The sequence below is a fragment of the Aotus nancymaae genome, unplaced genomic scaffold (genome assembly GCF_030222135.1).
Source record: "Aotus nancymaae isolate 86718 unplaced genomic scaffold, 86718_ANA_hifiasm-v0.15.2.pri h1tg000028l, whole genome shotgun sequence".
NCBI classification, from domain to species: Eukaryota; Metazoa; Chordata; class Mammalia; order Primates; family Aotidae; genus Aotus; species Aotus nancymaae.
Genome location: NW_026988441.1, coordinates 24,601,764 through 24,626,515, shown reverse-complemented (window position 1 = coordinate 24,626,515; position 24,752 = coordinate 24,601,764). Strand labels below are relative to the sequence as shown.

At 49.5% G+C, this 24,752-nt stretch overlaps 3 protein-coding genes across 3 annotated transcripts; 1 reads left to right on the top strand and 2 right to left on the bottom strand.

The window, feature by feature from the left end:
- Positions 1 to 10,816: 10,816 nt before the first annotated feature.
- LOC105726298 (heat shock factor-binding protein 1-like) lies at positions 10,817 to 11,047 on the top strand. Its single transcript, XM_064380698.1, has one exon. The coding sequence runs from the start codon at positions 10,817 to 10,819 to the stop codon at positions 11,045 to 11,047; it is 231 nt and encodes a 76-aa protein (XP_064236768.1).
- A 6,542-nt stretch (positions 11,048 to 17,589) lies between these two features.
- LOC135276659 (double homeobox protein 4-like protein 4) lies at positions 17,590 to 18,933 on the bottom strand. The gene has a single exon (XM_064380697.1). It carries the CDS (start codon positions 18,862 to 18,864, stop codon positions 17,590 to 17,592), a length of 1,275 nt encoding a protein of 424 aa, XP_064236767.1. The 5' UTR covers positions 18,865 to 18,933.
- Positions 18,934 to 22,832: 3,899 nt separating this feature from the next.
- Positions 22,833 to 24,176, bottom strand: LOC135276658 (double homeobox protein 4-like protein 4). The gene has a single exon (XM_064380696.1). The coding sequence runs from the start codon at positions 24,105 to 24,107 to the stop codon at positions 22,833 to 22,835; it is 1,275 nt and encodes a 424-aa protein (XP_064236766.1). The 5' UTR covers positions 24,108 to 24,176.
- Positions 24,177 to 24,752: the final 576 nt, after the last annotated feature.

Below are 24,752 nucleotides of genomic sequence, written 5' to 3'. Positions count from 1 at the left end.
TCTTCCTCCCAGGTTGGCCAGACTGGTCTTGAAGTCCTGACCTCAAGTAATCTGCATGTCTCAGCCTCCAAAAGTGCTGGGATTACAGGTATGAGCCACTAAGGCCAGCCAAAAATTTTTTAATTAAAAATATCTTCAGCAACTTAGTAGGCCTGAAATTTGATAAAAAATTGTTTACTGATCATTAATCAATATCAGGTTAAACTAGAAAATTTTGAATACATTGTACAGAAAGTTAAATAAAATTTGTCAACATTCCCCAGACTTAATCTGATTAAAACAGGACATCTGGGTATTTAAAAACACCAAATTGGCTGGGTGAGGTGGCTCATGCCTATAATCCCAGCATTTTGGGAGGCCAAGGCGAGCAGATCACCTGAGATCAAGAGTTCGAGACCAGCCTGGCCAATATGGTGAAACCCAGTCTCTATTGAAAATACAGAAATTAGCCAGGTGTGGTTACACACACCTGTAGTCCCAGCAACTCAGGGGGCTCAGGCAGGAGAATCACTTAAACCCAGGAGGCAAAGGTTACAGTGAGCTGAGATTTCGCCACTGCACTCCAGCCTGGTTACAGAGCGAGATTCCATCTAAAAAAAAAAAAAAAAAAACCAGAAAACAAAAAACAAATTAGTGATGAAAAATATTTATTTTTAAAAGATTTTTGACTTTATATATATAAACACATTGCCTGTTTTTTTGCCTGTATATATATATGCTAGCATTGTTTCATCTGTATCTTGCTTATTTATATATATAAGTTTCAGATTCCACACTGCAAATAAACTTTAACGTATATTACATTTTCCATCACCACAATCCAGGTGATAAATACATCCATTACCTCCAAAGTTTCCTTGTGTCCTCGTGTTTTATTTTTGTGTGTGTTAAAAACACTTAACACAAGATCTACCCTCCATAATTTTTTTTTTTTTTAAACTGTACTTTAGGTTCTGGGGTTCTTGAACAGATCATGCAGGATCGTTGCATAGGTACATACATGGCAAGGTGGTTTGCTGCCTTCATCCCCCCATCACCAATATCTGGTATTTCTCCCCTCGTTATCCCTCCCCACCCCCCACTGTCCCTCCTTTAGCCCCTGAACTGACCACAATGTGTGATGTTCCCCTCCCTGTGTCCATGTGTTCTAATTGTTTAACATCCACCTATGAGTGATAACATGCAGTGTTTGGTTTTCTATTCTTGTGTCAGTTTGCTGAGAATAATGGTTTCCAGATTCATCCATGTCCCTGTGAAGGACATGAACTTATCTTATTTTATGGCTGCGTAGTATTATATGGTGTATATGTGTCACATTTTCTTTTCTTTTTTTTTTATTTTTATTTTTATTTATTTATTTTTTTTTGTGTGTCACATTTTCTTTATCCAGTCTATTGTTGATGGACATTTGGGTTGGTTCCAGGTCTTTGCTATTGTAAACTGCCACAATAAATATACGTGTGCATGTGTCTTTATAATAGAACAATTTATAATTCTTTGCATATATACCCAGTAATGGGATTGCTGGGTCAAATGGTATTTCTATTTTTAGGTCCTTGAGGAATCGCCACACTGTCTTCCACAATGGTTGCTAATTTGTACTCCCACCAATAGTGTAAAAGTGTTCCTATTTCTCCACACCCTCTCCAGCATCTGTTGTCTCTAGATTTTTTAATGATCACCAGTCTAACTGGCATGAGATGGTATCTCAATGTGGTTTTGATTTGCATTTCTCTTATGACCAGTGATGATAAGCATTTTTTCATATGCTTGCTGGCCTCATAGATGTCTTCGTTTGTAAAGTGTCTGTTGGTATCCTTCGCCCACTTTTGAATGGGTTTGTTTGTCTTCTTCTTGTAGATCTGTTTTAGTTCTTTGTGGATTCTGGATATTAGCCCTTTGTCAAATGGGTAGATTGCAAACATTTTTTCCCATTCTGTTGGTTGCTGGTTCACTCTCATGATTGTTTCCTTTACTGTACAGAAGCTCTGGAGTTTAATTAGATCCCATTTGCCTATTTTGGCTTTTGTTGCCATTGCTTTTGGTGTTTTAGCCATGATGTCCTTGTCTATGCCTATGTCCTGAATGGTTTTGCCTAGGTTTTCTTCTAGGTGATTTGACTTCTTTCTCCTGCCTGGTCCCTGCTCATAGAGGGCATTGTGACATATCACTCAGCTCAGCACCTACATCATGTGACTCTCCACTCATGCCTCAACCATGCTCACTAGGGTGATTGTGAAATATGACTTGGTCTGTTCCATAGGGTTTGTGACTTTCTTCTTCTTCCTGAGCCCTAACACAGAAAGTACTGGGATATACCTGTGTGTCATTGCCTAGGTGAGGAGATTTTTCTGCATAGGCCCTTTTCTTAGGGGGTATTGTGACATATTGCTGGACCCAGCACCTAAATGATGATGTGACTGTCTTCTACTGCTTGGGCTCTGCACAAGAAGGAATTGTGATGTATCACCAAGCCAAGAACCTAGGTGTTGGGGACTCTCCTCTTCTGCCTGAGCTCTGTGTATATTCTATGTTGTGATACATATTCTCCTATGTGATGCAACTCTTCTAGCTGGGCCCTGCCAACAGGGGTATTATGACATCTTTTTATTCATCACTCATATGTTGTGACTCGTTTCTTCTGCCTGTGTCCTGACAAAAAAGGGTACAGGGGCATGTCCCTTGATCTAGTGCCTAGGTAATGTGACTGTCTTATTTGTCTGGCCCTTGCATATATGGGATATTAAGACATATGGCTGATTCCTAAATCAACAAGATTTAACCATCCTGCCTTGTCCCTGCCAACAGAAAGCCTTTCTACATATCCCTGAATCCATCACCTAGGATATGTGACTTTCCTTTTCTGCCAGCATTCTACCCACAAGAAAGACTGGGACACAATGCTGGGCCCACCATTGAGATGATGTGTCTTTCCTGCCTGGGTATTGCCCACAGGGAGCATTGTAACATATCGCTGGGCCCAGCACCCAGGTGATGTGACTATGCATCCTGTGCCCTGCTTTCAGGAAGGGATTGTAAAATATCCCTGACTGAGCACCCAGGTAATGTGACTCTTCTACATGGTCTTTGTCCTCAAGGAAGATTTTGGGATATGCCTTGTCCAGCTCCCAGCTGAGATGACTCTCCTGCTCACTCTGTACCCATAGGCATGGTTATGACATATGTCCTTGCCCATCTCATAGGTACGATGCTGACCCTCTTTCCTCAAACCTGTCACTATAAGAGATACTTTCATAGCTAGGCTTAGTGAAATGGGTAAGGTCCTGCATCTCTTCTTTGTATGAAAGTCATAGGAAATGATAACTTCCTTGTATCTTATATCAAGCCCTCCAGTGGTACAGAGGATGTCATCTCAGGGCCCAGAAAACAAGCAAGTTTCTGTTTCTCATACACACACCCAGACAACTGTTAGGACTGTCACTCTCACATCTAAAAGAGCCTACTAGTGAAATGCTGAACTCACAAGCAGACACAGTCTGCAGTTAAAATTCTGACTGTCATATGTGAACACCTGGTCACAGTTGGGATGGTGACTCATTCCTAAACACAGTTCATATAGAGGTCAGGACTCTCCCATCTAGATTCAGCCAATAGGATAGATGTTGACTTTCACATGTGGACTTAGGGCCGCAGGTACAATCATGGGTGCATACTGCCATGAAGGTCCCAGAGCAGATGTTGACTCTCATAGTATACACAGCCCTTGAATGGTAGAGAGACTGTCCTCACAGAGCCCAGCACACAGGTGACATTGTGACACTCCTTTGGACAGGCGGCCAACAGTAAAGATTGTCATCCTTTTACATAGACACAGCCCACTGGTGAGGTTCTGAATCTCCCACCTGGAGGCAGTGGAAAGTTGGAGAATTAACTCTCATACATGGATCTGGTCCATAGGAGGGTCGGTGAATCTCAGACCAAGATTCCCCACAGCTATGAGGCTGTGATTGCACTAAGGAAAAACAGTTTTCAGAAGAAATTAAGTCTCTTTTATACAGATCCAGTTTATTTTTGAGATTGTGGCTCATGTACTCAGACCAAACCTACAACTGGGACACATGTGAGACTACTGAATCATCCCTGGACCTTCTTGTAGGTGTGATTCTGATGTAAGCCTCTGCCCAGAATCTGAATGACATGACTCTTTCCAGGGTCTACCCTCTAGTAGAGATTATGACATGTCACTTTGCCCAGCACTTAGCTGATGTGATCTATTCTCCTGTCTTGGCTCTGCTCATAGAGGACATTGTGATGTATTTATAGGCCCCGCACTCAGGTTATGTGATTTTTGCCTGTGGCCCACCCACATTGCCTATTTGGACTTTCTGAACAGCCCAGCATCCAGGAGATTTTACTCTTCTGTCTGGGCCCTTCTTACAGGGGGCATTATGAAATATTTCTGTGTCCATTATTTGTGTGTGGGTATGTGTTTTGAGACAGAGTCTCACTCTATCACCCAGGCTGGAGTGCAGTGGCACAATCTCAGCTCAATGCAACCTCTACCTCCCAGGTTCAAGCAATTCTCATACCTCAGCCTCTAAGTAGCTGGGATTATAGGCACACACCATCACGGTCAGCTAATTTTTGTATTTTTCGTAGAGACATGGTTTTACCACGTTGGCCGGGCTCTTTTCAAACTCCTGACCTTAAGCGATCCACCCACCTCAGCCATCCAAAGTACTGGGATTACAGGCATGAGTCACTATGCCCGGGCATACCCATGTGTTTTGACTCTCTTCTCCTGCATGATTTCTGTTGATGGGGGGATTGACACATATCTCTGGGCTCAGCACCCAGCTGATGTGTCTTGTCTCTTTTTCCTATATTCTGCTTACATAAACAATAGTGACATATCGCTAGGTCAAATAAAGTGACATTCCTGACTTGATTTGGTTCTGCTCTCAAAAGTCATTGTGACATATTGCTGGGCTCAGCACAAAAGTGGTTTGAGTCTCATGCCTGGACTCTGCTTACAGGGGCATTGTGACATGTCTCTGGGCCTATCAACTATTTGATGTAACCCTCCTTTTTCACCTGGGCTTTGCCTATAGAAGACATTGTGACATATCACTCAGTTCTGCACCCAAGTGACTTGACTTGCCTCTTCTGCCTGGGCAATACTTACAGGAAACATTGATACATATCTGTGGCCCCAACATGTAGATGATGTGACTTTTTTTCTTGGACCCATTTACAGTGGGAATTGTGATATATCACTTGCCTTAGCATTTGTGTGATGTGACTCTCCTCTCATGCCTAGGCCCTGCCCAATGGGGTGATTGTGACATGTATCTGGGTGTAGCCCCTGGGTTATATGATACTCCCCTTTTCCATGAGGAAAGAGGATGCATTGTGAAATCTCTGCTTTACTCACCTTGGTTATATGACTTTCTTTGATTTGCCTTTCCATCAGGGGGCATTGTGACATATTGCTGGGTCCATTATCTAGATGATGTGACCCTCCTCACCTGCCTGCATGCCACCCAAAGGGGACATTGTGACATATCTCTGAACTAATTTTCTACATAATGTGCCTCTTCTCTGCTGCCCAAGACATGCCTATAAAAAGATTCTTTAGGCCCCTGTGACACATCTCTTTGGCCTGGCACCCAAATACCATGACTTTCCTGACTGGGCTCTGTCTAGAGGAATTATTATGATATGTTACTGGGCCCTGAACACAACTTATGTGACTCTTCTGCCTAGGCCTTGTCCTTAGAGGGGATTGAGACATACTCCAGGTGAATCAAGGTAATGTTACTCTTATTTCTCAGCCTTTCCCAAAGGTAAGATTGTGACATATAACTCAGCCCAGCACACAGATGAGATTTTTACTCTTGTATGCAAACCCAGCCAAAAGTTACTATTGTCATTATTACACATGAACAAAGACCACTGTTGAGGTCCTAAATCTCATATGTGAGTACAGCCAACAGTTGGAATTGGGACTGTCATGTGTATATCTTACCAGAAGTGAGATCGTGACTCATTCTGGATTCAGCTCACAGGGATGGTGAAGACTCACATACCTGGACTCAGCTAATAAGAGAGATGTTGACTCTGGTAGCTAGGCTTTTGGGTATGGGTTCTGTACTTGTAGGAAGGTAACCAAAGATTATGACACTCATGTATCTTGTATAAAGCTCTTGGGAAATACAGAGTGTCATTACAGGGCCCCATTCTCAGGTGAGATTGTGACTCTCCTAAACACGCCTAGCCAACAGTTTGAATTGCCATGCTCATACATAGGCAGAGCCTACTAGTGAGGTTCTAAATCTTACACATGAACCTATTCCACCATTGAAATTGTGACCATCATATGTGGTTCCAGCCAGGTTGGATGGTAACAAATTCCTGAACCCAACTCACTTGCACAATGAACCCAGCCAATAGACGATATGTTGATGCTTGTACCTAGGCTTAGGTCAACAGGTAAGGTTTTGGGTTTTCTACTTGTATAAACATCACAGAGAATTATTGCACTCACTTATATTGTATAATGCCCCAAGGGTTGTAAAGAGAATGTCATTACATAACTCAGCACAAAGTTGAGATTGTGACTCTCACATGCACACTCAGCCAACAGTAAGAACTGTCATTCACACACATGGACAAAACCCGTTGGTGAGATAATAAATTTTACCCACAGATGCAATCCACAGTTGGAATTGTTTAATGTCATGTGTGTATCATAGCCCCAGGTGGGATGGTGACCTATATCTAAACCAACTAAAAGGCACAGCAATGAATTTTATACCTGGACCTAGCCATTGTGAGAGATGTTGACTCTCATACCTCGGTGTGGGGCAATAGGTAAGATCATGAGTATTTACAGCACTAATGTCTCACAGGGAATTGTGAGTCTCACCCAAACAATGTAGAGCCCTCTGGTGATACAGAAAGCCCTCTGGTGATAAGAGGACTCAGAACCCAGCTGAGATTGTGATTCTCATATGCACTTCCTGCACATGGTAATTTTGCCCTCCCACATGAATACAGACAGAAAATTGTTACCCTCCCACATGAATACAGGCAACTGTTGAGCTGCTGAATCTCACACCTGGACACAGTTGAAAGTTGGAATTATAATCCTTATATCTAGATTTTGTCTGCGGGTAGATGGTGACTCTAGGACCAGGATTCGTTACACCTGTGAGGCTTCAAATCTGATGCCAGGTCACAGTCTACAGGTGAAATTGGGACTCTCATGCATGAATCTAGTCCATCATTGAGATTGTGACTCAGGAACTTGGATGCAACTCACGGGAGGTGTTGACTTTCCTACCTGAAGCTGGAACATGTGTGGAATTGTGAATCTTATCCCTGGACCTTCCCACAAGTGTGATTGTGACATATATTTTTGCATAACACCTGAGTGATTTTACTTTCTGCCCGGGCACAGCCCTCAGGGAAGGTTGTGGAATACATCTTAGTAAAGCACCTAGGTAATGTGACTCTCTTGCTTGAGCCCTACCCACAGAGGGTCTTTTGAAATATTACTGGGACTAGCACTTGGGTCATCTGACTCTGATCTTTAGCCTGAGCTCTGTCCACAAAGCCACTGTGAGATATCACTGAGCCCAGCACCTTGGTGATGGGACTGTACTGCCTGGGCCCTGCCCACAGTAGGTATTGTGACATAACTCTGAACTCATTACCTAGGTGATATGGGTTTTCTTCTTTTGGGTTGAATCATTTTAGTGAGCCCAGATTGCAAGTGATGTAAGTCTCTATCCTATGTCCTGCCCACAGGAAGTATTGTGATTTATCTCTGTGGCCATAATTTAGGTGCTGTGACCCTTCTATTTTAAGCTATGCCAATGGTGGTGAGCATTGTAACATATCTTTGGAATAGCACAAAGACAATGTGAAATTTTTGCCTAGGTCATGCTCATAGAAGGCATTGTGACATGTCAGCGGTCACAGCATGCAGGGTAATTTAACTCTTTTTCCTGGACCCTGATCACAGGGGATATTGTAACATATTTTTAGCCCAGTACTTAAATTATGTTGCTCTTTTAGCTTGTTTCTTTTCCACAAGTGGGATTTGGACATATAAGTGCACCCAATACAAAGAGTAGATGGGAAGTGACTCTTGTATGCTCATCTAGCCAACAGTTATGAGTGTCACCTTCTCACATGAACAGAGACCTCTGGTAAGATCCTGTATCTTGTACATGGACACAGTCCACAGTTGGAATTTTGACTGTCATATGTAGATCCAGTCACAGGTGTGATGTTAGCTCATGGGCACATTGACTCTCATAACTGGACCCAGCCAATTAAAAAAATAATGCTGTCCCTTATAGCTAGACTTAAGAAAATTGGTAGGGTCCTGGGTCTCCTGCCTATATGAAAGTCACGGCAGGTTAGGAAACTTATGTATATTGTATAATGCCCCCTGGCTGTTCAGAGTTTTATTACAGGGGCCAGCACACAGGTGAGATGATGACTCTGATATGCAGACACAGCTAACAGTATTGTCACCTCGGTGCAGAGCCCAGTAATACAACACAATCCTTTTTTCTGCTCCCTAGGAGCAGAAAAGAGTTACATTACCTAGGTGCTGGGTCCAGCAATATGTCACCGCACCCCTTGAGAAAGGAGCACAGGTGAGATAGTCATATCGACTAAGTGAAAGACCCAGCAGTATTTCACAATCTTCTCTGGAGTCAGAAACTAGATAATAAAGGAGTGACATCAGCTTGGTGCTGGGCCCAGTGAAATGTCACATTGGGCATAAGTCCATGAGTCATGATGTCAATGGTGTACTGGATCCAGGCACGACAGCATCAATCTGTCCTGTGGACTGCCTTCTTAGTAGAGGGACAGCCTCACAGGTTTGCTGAATGTTGGTTGGAGAGTCAGAAACCCAAATGTGAGGAAAATCTGCATATGAGAGTCAATCCACAACTTCTGACCGGCTTTGGGTGTGAGACTCAGAACCTCAACAGTCGACTGTGTTCATGTGGGATGATGAGTCTATACTGCTGACTGGTTGTATATATCAGTGTCACAATCTCAGCTGTGTTCAGTGCTCAGGCAGAAAACAAGAGCCAAATCATCTAGGTGAATAAATAAGAAATATTATTCTATTTTATTAACTTTTCTAATACTTGTTAAGCCAATGGAGGAGAGTTGCATCCCCTATGTTTTAGACACAGCCATGTATCACAATGCACAATGTCTGCAGGGCCCAGGCAGTAGAGGGAAGTCAAATAACCCAGGTGCTGGACCCAGTGATACATCAAAATACCTCCTTGGAGAGAACCCAAGCAGTAGAAAAGTCACATCACCTCGGTGCTGTGTGCAAAAATGTGTCACAATACCCACCGAGTGGATGGCTCACTCATGAAAGTAAGAATCACATAACTTAGGAGTTGGTCCCAGCTTCATGTCAATCACTCCAGTTGAAAGAGACAAGGCACAAGGGGAGTGATGTATCACATAGATGCTGGGCCCAGCAATATGTCACATTCCTCACGTGGACAGGTCCTATGAAGAAGCGTCAAGTCATCCAGGTGATGTGCCCAGAGATATGTCTCCATGCCCCCTGTCATCTGTGTTCTGCGCCCAGTCATAAGTCACCGCTTTCTGTGGGAATGGCCAGACAAGAGAAGACAGTGACATCACCTAGGTGCTGGTCCTAGAGATATGCCACAATCTATTCTATGGACACAGTTCAGGTAAGAGAAGAGGAAAGTCACTTTAGGTGATTGGCTCAGAGCTATGCCGCAATGCCCCTACAAGGCAGAATCCAGGTAGAAGACTCAAATCAACTTGGTGCCAAGCCCAGCAATGTGTCACAATCTCCCCTGTAGGCAGAACCTGAGAAAAAGAGTCACATCAATTAGGAGTTGGCCCATGATAGGTCATAATCTTCCCTGTGAGCAGAAACCAGTCAGTAGAAAAGGTTCACATCACCTGTTTGGCACATAAATATGTTAAAATGCTCCCTGCAGTCAGACCCCAGGCAGGAGGCTTACATAACATGGTTGACATCTCAAAACATATGTCACAATGACCCATACAATCTGGACACAGGCAGAAGAGACATATAACCTGAGTGCTGAGTTCAGGGCCTACAAACATGTGACAATGCTCCATGTAGGCAGGGCCAAGGCAGAAGAATAGAGTAACATCACCTAGGTTCTGGGTCCAGTGATATGTCACAATTTCATCTGTGGGCTGGGTTCAGGTGGGAGACTCAAATCATGCTGCATGCTGGGCACATGATATGTCACAATCACACCAGCAGAAAGGTCCAGAGATGAGGTTAACAATCCTGCACGTATCCCAGTTTTAGGTATGAGAGTCAACACATCCTGAATGTTGGGTCCAGCTACATGAGGCACAATCTCATCAGTGAACAGGATCTATGCATCAGAGTCTCAATTTCTATTGAAGACTGTGTTTACTTAGTGAAGTCCCAGCCTCCTTGGAGTGCTGAATTCTGGTCTGAGAGTCACCAATCCACCTGTGGACCACATTTATGTACAAGAGCCTTTTTTAAAAAAATCTTCTGACTGCCTCTGAGTGTGAGATTCAGAGTCTCAACGGTGCACTGTGTTGATGTAGGAGGTTGATCATCTTTACTTTTAGCTTTGTGTTCATATGAGTGTCACAATTCATGCTCAGAAATTCATGCTGGAATGGATCAATGATGGTACCTGTGGCCCTAAGCCAAGATGTGGGAGTCAACATAACTCCAGCTAGCTTGATCCAGATAGGAGAGCCTTGCCTATGAGTGGATTTAGAAATGAGTTACCAGACTGACAAGCTGGGCATCAGGGAGATGGCCAAGACTGACCCCAAGACTGTGCAGGACCTCACCTTGGTGGTGCAGACACCCCTGCAGCAGATGCAAGATAAATTTCAGACCATGTCTGACCAGATCATTGGGAGAAGTAATGATATGAGTAGTCACATTGATGATCTGGAGAAGAACATCACAGACCTTATGACACAGGCTGGGGTGGAAGAACTGGAAGGTGGAAGCAAGATATCTGCCACACAAAAGAGTTGAAGGTTGCTAATAATTGTACTGGAATCTGGAATACCATTTTTCCAAGCCAAGAGAAGATTGAATGGCTTTTTTCAGCTAACTACTCTGTGTAGACAGGTTTTATATTATAAAGTATGCATTCTTATCACATACTATATAGTTAGTTTATAGAGTGATTTACCCCCCGGTTTCTTGAACATGGTGCCTTCACATCTTGGACCTTGGTCAGTTGTGCTATTCATTATTAAACACTAAATCTTTGGCAGTTCCTGAAAAAAAAAAATGGGTTACCATTCCAAGTGTGGCCAAATCTTCATATATGAAAGTCATCATTCCAATTGTAAGCTGCATTCCTGTGTGAGATTTAAAACTTCATCAGTGGGCTTGGCTCATGTGTGAATGTAATGAATGAAATGGTTGGCAGGGTGTGTGTATGTAAAACACAATTTCACCTGTGTGATGGGCTTTGTATTGACACTCTTTGTTCCACCCAAGGTTTTTATATGATATGCAATAAAGTGGTAACTTCTATTACCTTTGAACAAAGAGAAGGCTCACAGTATTACCCATATTGGCTGGTTTGAGGTATAAAAGTCATCATCACACCTGTAAACTTAGCAAAGATACATGTCACAATCCTACTTGCAGCTAGCAAGCAAGCAGGAGAATCCTGACATATCCCTATGTCACAATTATTTTTGAGGGCAAGGAGTCGGCAGGAGAGTCACATTATCTGTGTGCTGGGCTCAGGGATACGTCACTCTCTTTTTTGTGCAAATGGTCCAGGGCAATGTTCATAGGAAAGAAGAAGGTTTCATCTTGAGTTGATGGGTCCAAAGATATGTCAAAATGCTCCTTATGGGCAGGATCCAGGCAGGAGACTTATGTCACCTTGGTGCTGGTGTCAAATGAAATATGTCAAATTGCCTTGTGATTGCAGAGTGAAGGCAAAAGAGTAACATTAACATAGTGCTGGGACAAGGGATATGTTACAATCTTGCCAGTGGGCAGAAGCTAGGAGAAAGAGAAAAGTCACATCAGTTAGGTGCTAGTCTCACATTACCTGGATAATAGTCACAGAGATAAGTCAAATGCCCCTTATAGAAAGGGCCCAAGCAGGAGAGTTACATCACTTCAGTGCTGGACTCAGCAATACATATCAATGACCCACGTACAGGGCACAGGCAGGGCTAATATCCTGGGTGCAGGGCCCAGTTACATGTCATAATGCCTCCGGAGCATCCTCAGAACTAGAGAGGAGAGTCACATTACCTGGGTACAAGGCCCAGCAATATGTCAGAATGTCCCCTGTGGTTAGAGACAAAGCAGAATAGTCATATCAATTAAATACCATGTCCAGCGATATCTCACAGTTTTATCTTGGACTGAGCCCAGGCAGAAGACTCAAATCACACAGGCGGTGGGCAGGGGCACGTGCACTCTCACCTGCAGGAAGGTCTAGTGATGAGATGAAGAATTTAGCATATTTCTTGGTTCTAGGTATAAGAGTCAACACTTCTTGTGTTGGGTCTAAATACAGGAGTCACAATCTCAATGGTGGACTGGAATCATACATGAGATCCTTAATCACTTCTGTGGATTGTGTCTCCTTAATCACAGCCTTACAGGTGTGCCGAGTCATGTCCAGAAGTCACCAGTCCTCCTTTCAACCATATCCACATGTGAAAGACAATTATCCACCCTTTGACTGCCTCTAGATGTGAGATTCAGTTCCTCAGCACTGGGCCATGTTCATGTGGAAACATGACAATCTTGACTGTTGGGTGAGTGTGCATATGAGTGTCATATTCTCATCTGTGTTCTTGGTTCTATTAGGACATTCTCTGTACAACCCAAGGGCTATGTACATTATATATAAGAGTCACAATCTGCTCTGACATATTTGCGCTGATGCGGACCCTTGATTGTACCCGTGGCCCTAAGCCCAGGTATGAGAATCAACATCTCTTCAATTAGGAGAGTCCGGATTGAAAACCTTTTTCCTCCCTATAGCTGAGTTTATTAAAGAGTCACTAATCCGGCCGGGCGCGGTGGCTCACGCCTGTAATCCCAGCACTTTGGGAGGCTGAGGCAGGCGGATCACGAGGTCAAGAGATCGAGGCCATCCCGGTCAACATGGTGAAACCCCGTCTCTACTAAATAATACAAAAAATTAGCTGGGCACGGTGGCGCGTGCCTGTGATCCCAGCTACTCAGGAGGCTGAGGCAGGAGAATCGCCTGAACCCAGGAGGCGGAGGTTGCGGTGAGCCGAGATCGCGCCATTGCACTCCAGCCTGGGTAACAAGAGCGAAACTCCGTCTCAAAAAAAAAAAAAAAAAAAAAAGAGTCACTAATCCAACAGTGACCAGATGTTCACAAATGACAGTCATAATTTAAACTTTAAACTGTGTCTACCTGTGAGTTTCAGGACCTCAAAACTGACCCCTGTCCATATGTGAGGGTGACAATTTTAATGGTTGGCAAATTGTGCGCACAAAAACACAGTCTCATATTTGTGCTGTGTCCTGTTTTTGGAAATGGGTTTATAACATTGGGAAAAATCCACATGGAGACAATGGATTACTCAGCAAGGCTAGTTCACTTCCTGAAGAAAGGGTGCAACTTGCTGGCAGTCTTGCCATGAGAGCACACCTGATCAAGTAGACAGGGACGTTTATAACTTTCATAACCTGACACAATCACCCTACTACTCTGTTCAGCTTCCGTTGGCTGGAACAGGACCTCACATTCTGTGCTTGACCCAATTTGACTAAAAAAGCTTGGACATTTTCTGAATAGATAAGGGGAAAGAAGACGAGGAAGAAGACAACGAAAAAGAAGAAGCAAGCCAGGAGGTCAGGAGAGTTACCAAATAAGGAACGGCATGCACCAGAGTTTAGAGCTTGCCCAGTCCTGTTCAGATGTGCCAGTGTGAGTCAAGGTATCTGATTTAAAACGTAGCTGATTTAGAGAATATATATACGTGGGTATATGTTTATGCTAATAGTGGATAATGGCCATAAAGCAAGAGATTGTAACTCCTTATGATGTAGTCTAAGATATAAGCTTTGAAAAACTTTCCCATCTTTCACACCTGTGATGACACTGTTTGTACCACTTGACAGCCTTATACCGTATGTGAGGAAGTGGTAATTCTTTACATTTCTACAAATAAAAGACCAATGATTTTACACATTTCCCTAAGCCTAGCTACTAGAGACAGTATATATTCTATTAACTCTTTTCTTTTATTGGTATGAGTGTTATCATCGTATCTGTGATCTGGGCAAATATATACATCAACATCCCTCCTGTGTGTAGGGAATGAGTAGGAGAATTACGTCACCTGGGCACTGGCTCAGGAATACGTCTCCATTTTTTGGAGGGTAAAGACCTGGCAGGAGAGTCACGTGTCACCTTGATGCTTAGTCAGGCATTTGTTACAATCTCTTCCTGAAGGAAGCACACAGGTGGTAGAGTCACATCACCTGGACACTGGGCCCAGGGTGTATCCCAATATTTTTTGTGGGAAACGCCTAGGCAGGAGAGGCATGTCACCTGTTTTCTGGGCTTAGTAATAGGTTACGATCTTCCCAGTATAAAGAAAAAAGGAGTCACTGCTTCTTGATGATGAATGCAAAGACATGTTACAATTTCCTTGTAGATAGGGTCCAGAAATAAGCCTCTAATCTAATTCCAACTCTGGCTCTGCCAGCTTCTTGTAACTTACCATATATTTTTTAATCTGTTATGCCCCAGAATAAGTTTCTTAGTGACTTTTGAAGCAGTTTGTCCACCTGCTTTGAATAAATGTTATCCTCCTAAATCCAAGGGCTACTGTTTTGTTGAGCATATGAAGTCTTCCCATGAGTATTCCTCTTGCTTTCATCCAATTTCTTCTGCAGGTTCCATTTTTATAATTACTTTTCTGCTCTTCTGAATAGGAATCAAGACCTTCAAGGCCATATATGAAAAGAGTGGGGAGGGAAGTCTAGCTCTTTTTTGGCAGTTACCTGAAAAACAGGCTTCACATCTACTGAAAGAACATGGAAAGTGGAAATCTGAGAAGAGAAATCTTTATTTTGCTGACACAATGCTCTTAGTAAGAGTCACTAGGAGTCAATGGAGTCAATGATACAGGCCGTCCGAAGGCCACAGGTGCAAGAGACTCATAAAACGGAGATCAAAAGTTAGGGGTACATGGTGAGACTTGTTCATTCCAAAACCCCACAAATAAAAAGGGGGCCCACAACTCCCTCCAGTATCTTCTTTGTTCTCAAGTGGTAACTAGTGGATTGCATACAACTAGTGATCAGCAGCTTCCCAATAAGATCTCAGGAGTTGGGCGAGTTGGGGGAGGTAATGCAAGACCTCAGAAGTAGCTGGTAGCGGTGGCTCAGGCCTGTAATCCCAGCACTTTGGAAGGCTGCGGAGGGCTGATCACTAGGTCAGAATTTCAAGACCGGATAAGCCAACATAGTGTAACGAAATCTCTACTAAAAATACAAAAAATAAGCTGGGTGTGCTGGCAGACACCTGTAATCCCAGCTACTTGGGAGGCTGAGGCAGGAGAATTACACGAACCCGACAGGTGGAGGTTGCAGAGAGCTGAGATCGGGCCATTGCACTCCAGCGTGGGTGAGAGTGCAAGACTCAGTCTCAAAAAACCAAACCAAACCCAGAGGTATTCCAACATATAAAACCGCAAGTCAAATAAATCAAGAAAACGAAATTTAAAAAACCCCAAGTCAAAAGGTCACATCCTGCATTTGCCTTGTGAGTCATCCGCTTGGCACTCTGCCATGTGTACTTGCCTTCCTTTTGTTCCTGTTCCATAGTTTTGTAGTACACTTTTAGTGCTGCTCTGAGACTTGCCTCGGTCTCTCCTGCTTACTGGTCCTCAGTGGAGTTGTTTCTTCTGAGGAGGCAAGAATCGCGGTTTCTGCAGACTGACACCCATAGGAATTCATTTCCCCGTAACAGGTAACAGGTGGGAGAAGTGAGGAACATCACCTAGGTGCTGGTCCAGAAATATGTCACAATACCATATTAGGGGAGGGCCCCAAAAAAGAGTCGTTACCTAGGTGAAGCGCTTAGAAATATATCCCAATACCTGCTGGGGTAGGACAATGGAAGAAGAGAATAGTTAAATAACCTAGAAGCTGTGCTCAGCTAGATGTCACAATCAGCCCAGTGGGAAAAGCCAAGGCATAAGAGGAGAGGCACATCATGTAGGTGCCGAGTCAAGTGATATGTTACAGTCTCCTCGGTGGACGCTTCCCAGGAAGAAAAGGAGACACCCACTATCCAGCAGAAGAGACCGAAAGTCTGTAACGGTGATTCCTGTGGGCAAGAATCCAGACAAGAAAATAAATCACATCACCTGTGTGCTGGGGGCCCAGTGATAAGTGACTCTTTCTTTTGTAAGCATAGCCTAGTCGGGAGAGCAGAGTTACCTCACCTAGGTGCTGGACCCAGAGACAAGTCACCTCCTCTCCTGTGGGCAAAGAGCAGGTATAATGAGACAATCATTTTGAATAGTTGAGCTCCCAGAGACACGTCACAGTGGTCTCTGTGGGCACGGTTCATGCAGGAGACTCACATGACATTGACTGTGGACTCAACAATACGTCACAATGCTTTCTGAGAAGAGGGTCGCGACAGCAAAGAAATGTAACTTGATACTGGGCCCAGCAATATGTTATTGACTCCTATGTGAGCACATATTAGGCAAGAGAAGAGAATCACAGCATCTTAGTTATGAGCACAGACATATGTCCCAAAGCCCCAAGTAGGAGGTGCCAAGGCGGGAGGACAGTGTCACACGACCTAGGTGCTGGGTCCCACCCTGCGTCCCTACCTCACTCCCTTCCTCCCTCTCCCTTCCGTCCTTTCCTCCCTTCCCTCGTCCCTCCCTCTGGGTCTGGGATCCTCCCCCATCTCTACCCTCCTTCCTTCCCGCCCGGAGAAAGCAGCCCTTCCGTTTGCACGCGGGGTGAGGGGGTTGGGGGGCGCGTGGTCTCGCGTCTGCATTGAGCTGCCAGGCGCTGCTGGGTGATGGCGTTGGCGGGGAGGCTGGCGGGGCACCGGTGTGCGAGTGATCGGTGGGCGGAGCTGGGAGGCAGAAGAAGAGTCGTGCCGCGGAATGGAGAGCGGGCCTGCCTGGGGACCCGGCCCGGTGTTTCGGGGGCAAAACGCCCCCTCTGCCCACCCTCCTGAAGTACGCGGGGTGGCGTGGGGGCAGGGCTGCGAGGAGGGGTGAGAGCTCTGCCTGGGCTGGTCCCCCGAAGCGCAGCGGGCCGCCTGCAGACCCGCGCACGCGCAGTAGACGGCCCACCGCCCGGGCCCTGGGCGGGCTCTGGGGTCCCCGAGATGCTCGGGAAAGAATGACAGCACAGCCCTGCCCTGTGCGTAGTCTCTCAGCGGACGGACCTGGCACTCAGGGCTCCCAGACGGGTCAGCGGGAGGGCAAGACGCGCCGCTGGAAGCCGAGCCAGACGGTCACCGCGGGAGAGAGAGGCCACCGTCCTGCCGCCACCCCTCCCCAACCCGCGCGCGCCTTCTAAAGCTCCTCCAGCAGAGCCCGGTATTCTTCCTCGCTGAGGGGTGGTTCCAGCGAAGCGAGCTCTTCCACCTCCTTCGGCTCCCCCAGCGGCTCCGTCTCTAGGAAAGGTCGTGCCTGTTGCTGAAACTCTGGGCTCGACAGGAGCTCATCCAGCAGGCTGGAGGTGAGCGCAGACGAGCGCTCCTCGGGCTCCTGGAGCGCTTGGGAGGGCGCCTGCAGGGCTGGCATCTGCCCCTGCCAGGCGCAGGCCTCCGGGGGTGCGGGCTGCGGAGGTGGAGGTGGCCCGGCCTCGGGTTCCCCTGGCGCCCCGGCCACCCGGGGCCCCTGGCCCCAGCCCCACCAAGGGCCCTGGTGGGCCCTGTGTGGCACGAGCACACCTCGGCCCTGTGAGTCGGCTTGAGCGGGCCCGAGCTGTCCCACGGAGCACGTCCCCGGCAGGCCGGCGTGCTGCCCGTCCCGCTCCTCCTGGCGTCTGCTCGGGTGCGGAGGCCCCCGAAGGCTCTGAGGGTGGGGGAGCGCCACTTCCGGAGGAGCCAGGGCGGCGAACCCGAAAGCCCAGAGTGCCGGGGCAGGTTGCGAGATTCCTTCTGCCTGTGCGGCCTGTCCGTGCCGGAGCAGGTGCGCGGCCCTTGCGCAGACTGCCTGGCTCACGACGGGCCCCTGTGGGAGAGCCCCTGGCGCGCAGGGCACGTGGGGTGCGGGAAGCGCCGCCCCCCACGCCCCGGTGTGGGTGGAGGCGACCCAGGAGGGAGGAGAGCGGCACCCGCCAGGGGCCGCGTTGCACAGGCCGCCTGCGGGCGCGGGTCCCCTGCCAGCCCGGCCCGGATGCCTGGCCCTTCGATTCTGAAACCAGATCTGAATCCTGGACTCCGGGAGGCCCGTCTCTCTGGCCAGCTCCTCCCTGGTGGCGAAGTCCGGAAAGCGCTCTTGCTCGAAGGCTCGGAGGAGCACCGCACTCTGGGATTGGGTGACGGCGGTCCGCTTTCGCCTGCCTTCTTGCGGGCCGCGTGGCCCAGGCCAGGGCCTGGATTCCCGCCGGTGCTGCCTCAGCCGGCGCGATCTCTCATTCTGAAACCAAATCTGGACCCTGGGCTCCGGAATGCCGGTGGCCTGGGCCAACTGTTCTCTGGTGGCCATGCCCGGGTACGGGTTCCGCTCAAAGGACGCTCGCAGGGCATCCCTTTGGCTCGGAGTCCAAACGAGCCTCTTTCGCCGTCCTCGCCCTCGGGCTTCCGCGGGGAGAGGGCTGCCGGCAGCTGTGGGGAGAGCCATCGCGGGGAGACCGGGCCCGAGTGTCACGGACAGGCACAGGCACGCAGAGGCCGGGCGGCTCCCGTGCGCCTCAGCCAACCTCTGCCACTGCACCGCACCGCAGGCAGGTCAAGCCAGGGGGCCGACCCGCCAGCCAGCGGCCTCTCTTATAAAGCCCTAGCGTCCCCCCCCCCCCACTTCCTGAATATGCCTGACCTCCGGGGACCAAGGGCGGGGTAGCCCGTCCTCTCAAGCCGGAAACCTCAGGGACACCAGGGCCTTGTGGGGTGGTCCGGGGTGGGGCCTGAGCGGCGCGGGGAGGGGGAAGGACACGCGGGGCTTCGGGGGCTGGCCCTCTGGGCTTCTCCAGGAATTCTACGGAAACTGGAAGCCTCTCTCCGGGCTCGAACGCGTTACCAGGGAGGGTGGCGTGCGGAAGTGAACCCCCGTGACAGGCCCGAGTTTTCCGGGCCCCCTCTCCGTGAAGGCGTCGACGTCTGTGGGTGTCGCCGTTGCCGCGATAGTCTCACACACGCAGCTGCGTGGATCTGGTTCGTGTTCCTCTAGAAAACGAGAGCGAAACCACGGAGAAAAGCAGCGTCCCGTGCAGGCCGGCCTGACGATGGATTCCTGTTTCCTGCAACAGCGGGAGTCTCCCATACGGCCTGGTTGCGACCCGGATAAAAAGAGCACCAAAAGAAACAGTCAATAGAGTGACTCGGCAACCAACAGAATGGGAAAAAATTTTTGCAGCCTACCCATCTGACAAAGGGCTGATATCCAGAATTTACAACGAGCTAAAAAAGATTTACAAGAAAAAAACAAACAAGCCCATTCAAAAGTGGGCGAAGGATATGAACAGATACTTTTCAAAAGAAGACATACATGAGGCCAACAAGCATATGAAAAAATGCTCATCATCACTGGTCATTAGAGAAATGCAAATCAAAACTACATTGAGATACCATCTCACACCAGTTAGAATGGCGATCATTAAAAAATCTGGAGACAACAGATGCTGGAGAGGATGTGGAGAAATAGGAACACTTTTACACTGTTGGTGGGAGTGTAAATTAGTTCAACCATTGTGGAAAACAGTGTGGCGATTCCTCAAGGACCTAGAAATAGAAATTCCATTTGACCCAGCAATCCCATTACTGGGCATAGATCCAAAGGATTATAAATCGTTCTACTATAAGGACACATGCACACGAATGTTCATAGCAGCACAGTTTACAATAGCAAAGACCTGGAACCAACCCAAATGCCCATCGATGGTAGACTGGACAAGAAAAATGTGGCACATATACACCATTTAATATTATGCAGCCATTGAAAACGAGGAGTTCGCGTCCTTTGTAGGGAGGGACATGGATGAACCTGGAAACCATCATTCTCAGCAAACTGACACAAGAACACAAAATCAAACACCACATGTTCTCACTCATAGGCGGGTGTTGAACAAGGAGAACACATGGACACAGGGAGGGGAGCTCTATACACGGGGGTCTGTTGTGGGGGAGTGGGGGGGACAGCGGGGGGGTGGGGAGTTGGGGAGGGATAGCATGGGGAGAAATGCCAGATATGGGTGAAGGGGAGGAAGGCAGCAAATCACACTGCCACGTATGCACCTATGCAACAACCTTGCATGTTTTTCACATGTACCCCAAAACCTAAAATGCAATAAAAAAAAAAGGGGGGCACCGACACGATGCTGCTTTTCCACGGATCCCTGGGAGTTTCTGTTGCCCCGCCGAGCTCGGGGGAAAAAAAAAAAAAAAAAAACAGTCAACATGATCACGTGACCACGACTTAGGCCGCCACAGAGACCTGAGCAACAGGTATTTGTATTTTGTATTTGACCCTTGCGGAGGTCAAATACGAAAATTACAAACAATTAGCTGGGCGTGGTGGCAGACGCCTGTAATCCCAGCTACCTGGGAGGCTGAGGCAGGAGAATTACGCGAACCCGACGGGTGGAGGTTGCGGTGAGCCGAGATCGGGCCACTGCACGCCAGCCTGGGCGAGAGTGCCAGACTCCGTCTCAAACAAAACAAAATGAAACCAAACGAAACCAAACCAAACCAAACCAAACCAAACCAAACCCAGAGGTATTCCAACATATAAAACCGCAAGTCAAATAAATCAAGAAAACGAAATTTAAAAAACCCCAAGTCAAAAGGTCACATCCTGCATTTGCCTTGTGAGTCATCCGCTTGGCACTCTGCCATGTGTACTTGCCTTCCTTTTGTTCCTGTTCCATAGTTTTGTAGTACACTTTTAGTGCTGCTCTGAGACTTGCCTCGGTCTCTCCTGCTTACTGGTCCTCAGTGGAGTTGTTTCTTCTGAGGAGGCAAGAATCGCGGTTTCTGCAGACTGACACCCATAGGAATTCATTTCCCCGTAACAGGTAACAGGTGGGAGAAGTGAGGAACATCACCTAGGTGCTGGTCCAGAAATATGTCACAATACCATATTAGGGGAGGGCCCCAAAAAAGAGTCGTTACCTAGGTGAAGCGCTTAGAAATATATCCCAATACCTGCTGGGGTAGGACAATGGAAGAAGAGAATAGTTAAATAACCTAGAAGCTGTGCTCAGCTAGATGTCACAATCAGCCCAGTGGGAAAAGCCAAGGCATAAGAGGAGAGGCACATCATGTAGGTGCCGAGTCAAGTGATATGTTACAGTCTCCTCGGTGGACGCTTCCCAGGAAGAAAAGGAGACACCCACTATCCAGCAGAAGAGACCGAAAGTCTGTAACGGTGATTCCTGTGGGCAAGAATCCAGACAAGAAAATAAATCACATCACCTGTGTGCTGGGGGCCCAGTGATAAGTGACTCTTTCTTTTGTAAGCATAGCCTAGTCGGGAGAGCAGAGTTACCTCACCTAGGTGCTGGACCCAGAGACAAGTCACCTCCTCTCCTGTGGGCAAAGAGCAGGTATAATGAGACAATCATTTTGAATAGTTGAGCTCCCAGAGACACGTCACAGTGGTCTCTGTGGGCACGGTTCATGCAGGAGACTCACATGACATTGACTGTGGACTCAACAATACGTCACAATGCTTTCTGAGAAGAGGGTCGCGACAGCAAAGAAATGTAACTTGATACTGGGCCCAGCAATATGTTATTGACTCCTATGTGAGCACATATTAGGCAAGAGAAGAGAATCACAGCATCTTAGTTATGAGCACAGACATATGTCCCAAAGCCCCAAGTAGGAGGTGCCAAGGCGGGAGGACAGTGTCACACGACCTAGGTGCTGGGTCCCACCCTGCGTCCCTACCTCACTCCCTTCCTCCCTCTCCCTTCCGTCCTTTCCTCCCTTCCCTCGTCCCTCCCTCTGGGTCTGGGATCCTCCCCCATCTCTACCCTCCTTCCTTCCCGCCCGGAGAAAGCAGCCCTTCCGTTTGCACGCGGGGTGAGGGGGTTGGGGGGCGCGTGGTCTCGCGTCTGCATTGAGCTGCCAGGCGCTGCTGGGTGATGGCGTTGGCGGGGAGGCTGGCGGGGCACCGGTGTGCGAGTGATCGGTGGGCGGAGCTGGGAGGCAGAAGAAGAGTCGTGCCGCGGAATGGAGAGCGGGCCTGCCTGGGGACCCGGCCCGGTGTTTCGGGGGCAAAACGCCCCCTCTGCCCACCCTCCTGAAGTACGCGGGGTGGCGTGGGGGCAGGGCTGCGAGGAGGGGTGAGAGCTCTGCCTGGGCTGGTCCCCCGAAGCGCAGCGGGCCGCCTGCAGACCCGCGCACGCGCAGTAGACGGCCCACCGCCCGGGCCCTGGGCGGGCTCTGGGGTCCCCGAGATGCTCGGGAAAGAATGACAGCACAGCCCTGCCCTGTGCGTAGTCTCTCAGCGGACGGACCTGGCACTCAGGGCTCCCAGACGGGTCAGCGGGAGGGCAAGACGCGCCGCTGGAAGCCGAGCCAGACGGTCACCGCGGGAGAGAGAGGCCACCGTCCTGCCGCCACCCCTCCCCAACCCGCGCGCGCCTTCTAAAGCTCCTCCAGCAGAGCCCGGTATTCTTCCTCGCTGAGGGGTGGTTCCAGCGAAGCGAGCTCTTCCACCTCCTTCGGCTCCCCCAGCGGCTCCGTCTCTAGGAAAGGTCGTGCCTGTTGCTGAAACTCTGGGCTCGACAGGAGCTCATCCAGCAGGCTGGAGGTGAGCGCAGACGAGCGCTCCTCGGGCTCCTGGAGCGCTTGGGAGGGCGCCTGCAGGGCTGGCATCTGCCCCTGCCAGGCGCAGGCCTCCGGGGGTGCGGGCTGCGGAGGTGGAGGTGGCCCGGCCTCGGGTTCCCCTGGCGCCCCGGCCACCCGGGGCCCCTGGCCCCAGCCCCACCAAGGGCCCTGGTGGGCCCTGTGTGGCACGAGCACACCTCGGCCCTGTGAGTCGGCTTGAGCGGGCCCGAGCTGTCCCACGGAGCACGTCCCCGGCAGGCCGGCGTGCTGCCCGTCCCGCTCCTCCTGGCGTCTGCTCGGGTGCGGAGGCCCCCGAAGGCTCTGAGGGTGGGGGAGCGCCACTTCCGGAGGAGCCAGGGCGGCGAACCCGAAAGCCCAGAGTGCCGGGGCAGGTTGCGAGATTCCTTCTGCCTGTGCGGCCTGTCCGTGCCGGAGCAGGTGCGCGGCCCTTGCGCAGACTGCCTGGCTCACGACGGGCCCCTGTGGGAGAGCCCCTGGCGCGCAGGGCACGTGGGGTGCGGGAAGCGCCGCCCCCCACGCCCCGGTGTGGGTGGAGGCGACCCAGGAGGGAGGAGAGCGGCACCCGCCAGGGGCCGCGTTGCACAGGCCGCCTGCGGGCGCGGGTCCCCTGCCAGCCCGGCCCGGATGCCTGGCCCTTCGATTCTGAAACCAGATCTGAATCCTGGACTCCGGGAGGCCCGTCTCTCTGGCCAGCTCCTCCCTGGTGGCGAAGTCCGGAAAGCGCTCTTGCTCGAAGGCTCGGAGGAGCACCGCACTCTGGGATTGGGTGACGGCGGTCCGCTTTCGCCTGCCTTCTTGCGGGCCGCGTGGCCCAGGCCAGGGCCTGGATTCCCGCCGGTGCTGCCTCAGCCGGCGCGATCTCTCATTCTGAAACCAAATCTGGACCCTGGGCTCCGGAATGCCGGTGGCCTGGGCCAACTGTTCTCTGGTGGCCATGCCCGGGTACGGGTTCCGCTCAAAGGACGCTCGCAGGGCATCCCTTTGGCTCGGAGTCCAAACGAGCCTCTTTCGCCGTCCTCGCCCTCGGGCTTCCGCGGGGAGAGGGCTGCCGGCAGCTGTGGGGAGAGCCATCGCGGGGAGACCGGGCCCGAGTGTCACGGACAGGCACAGGCACGCAGAGGCCGGGCGGCTCCCGTGCGCCTCAGCCAACCTCTGCCACTGCACCGCACCGCAGGCAGGTCAAGCCAGGGGGCCGACCCGCCAGCCAGCGGCCTCTCTTATAAAGCCCTAGCGTCCCCCCCCCCCACTTCCTGAATATGCCTGACCTCCGGGGACCAAGGGCGGGGTAGCCCGTCCTCTCAAGCCGGAAACCTCAGGGACACCAGGGCCTTGTGGGGTGGTCCGGGGTGGGGCCTGAGCGGCGCGGGGAGGGGGAAGGACACGCGGGGCTTCGGGGGCTGGCCCTCTGGGCTTCTCCAGGAATTCTACGGAAACTGGAAGCCTCTCTCCGGGCTCGAACGCGTTACCAGGGAGGGTGGCGTGCGGAAGTGAACCCCCGTGACAGGCCCGAGTTTTCCGGGCCCCCTCTCCGTGAAGGCGTCGACGTCTGTGGGTGTCGCCGTTGCCGCGATAGTCTCACACACGCAGCTGCGTGGATCTGGTTCGTGTTCCTCTAGAAAACGAGAGCGAAACCACGGAGAAAAGCAGCGTCCCGTGCAGGCCGGCCTGACGATGGATTCCTGTTTCCTGCAACAGCGGGAGTCTCCCATACGGCCT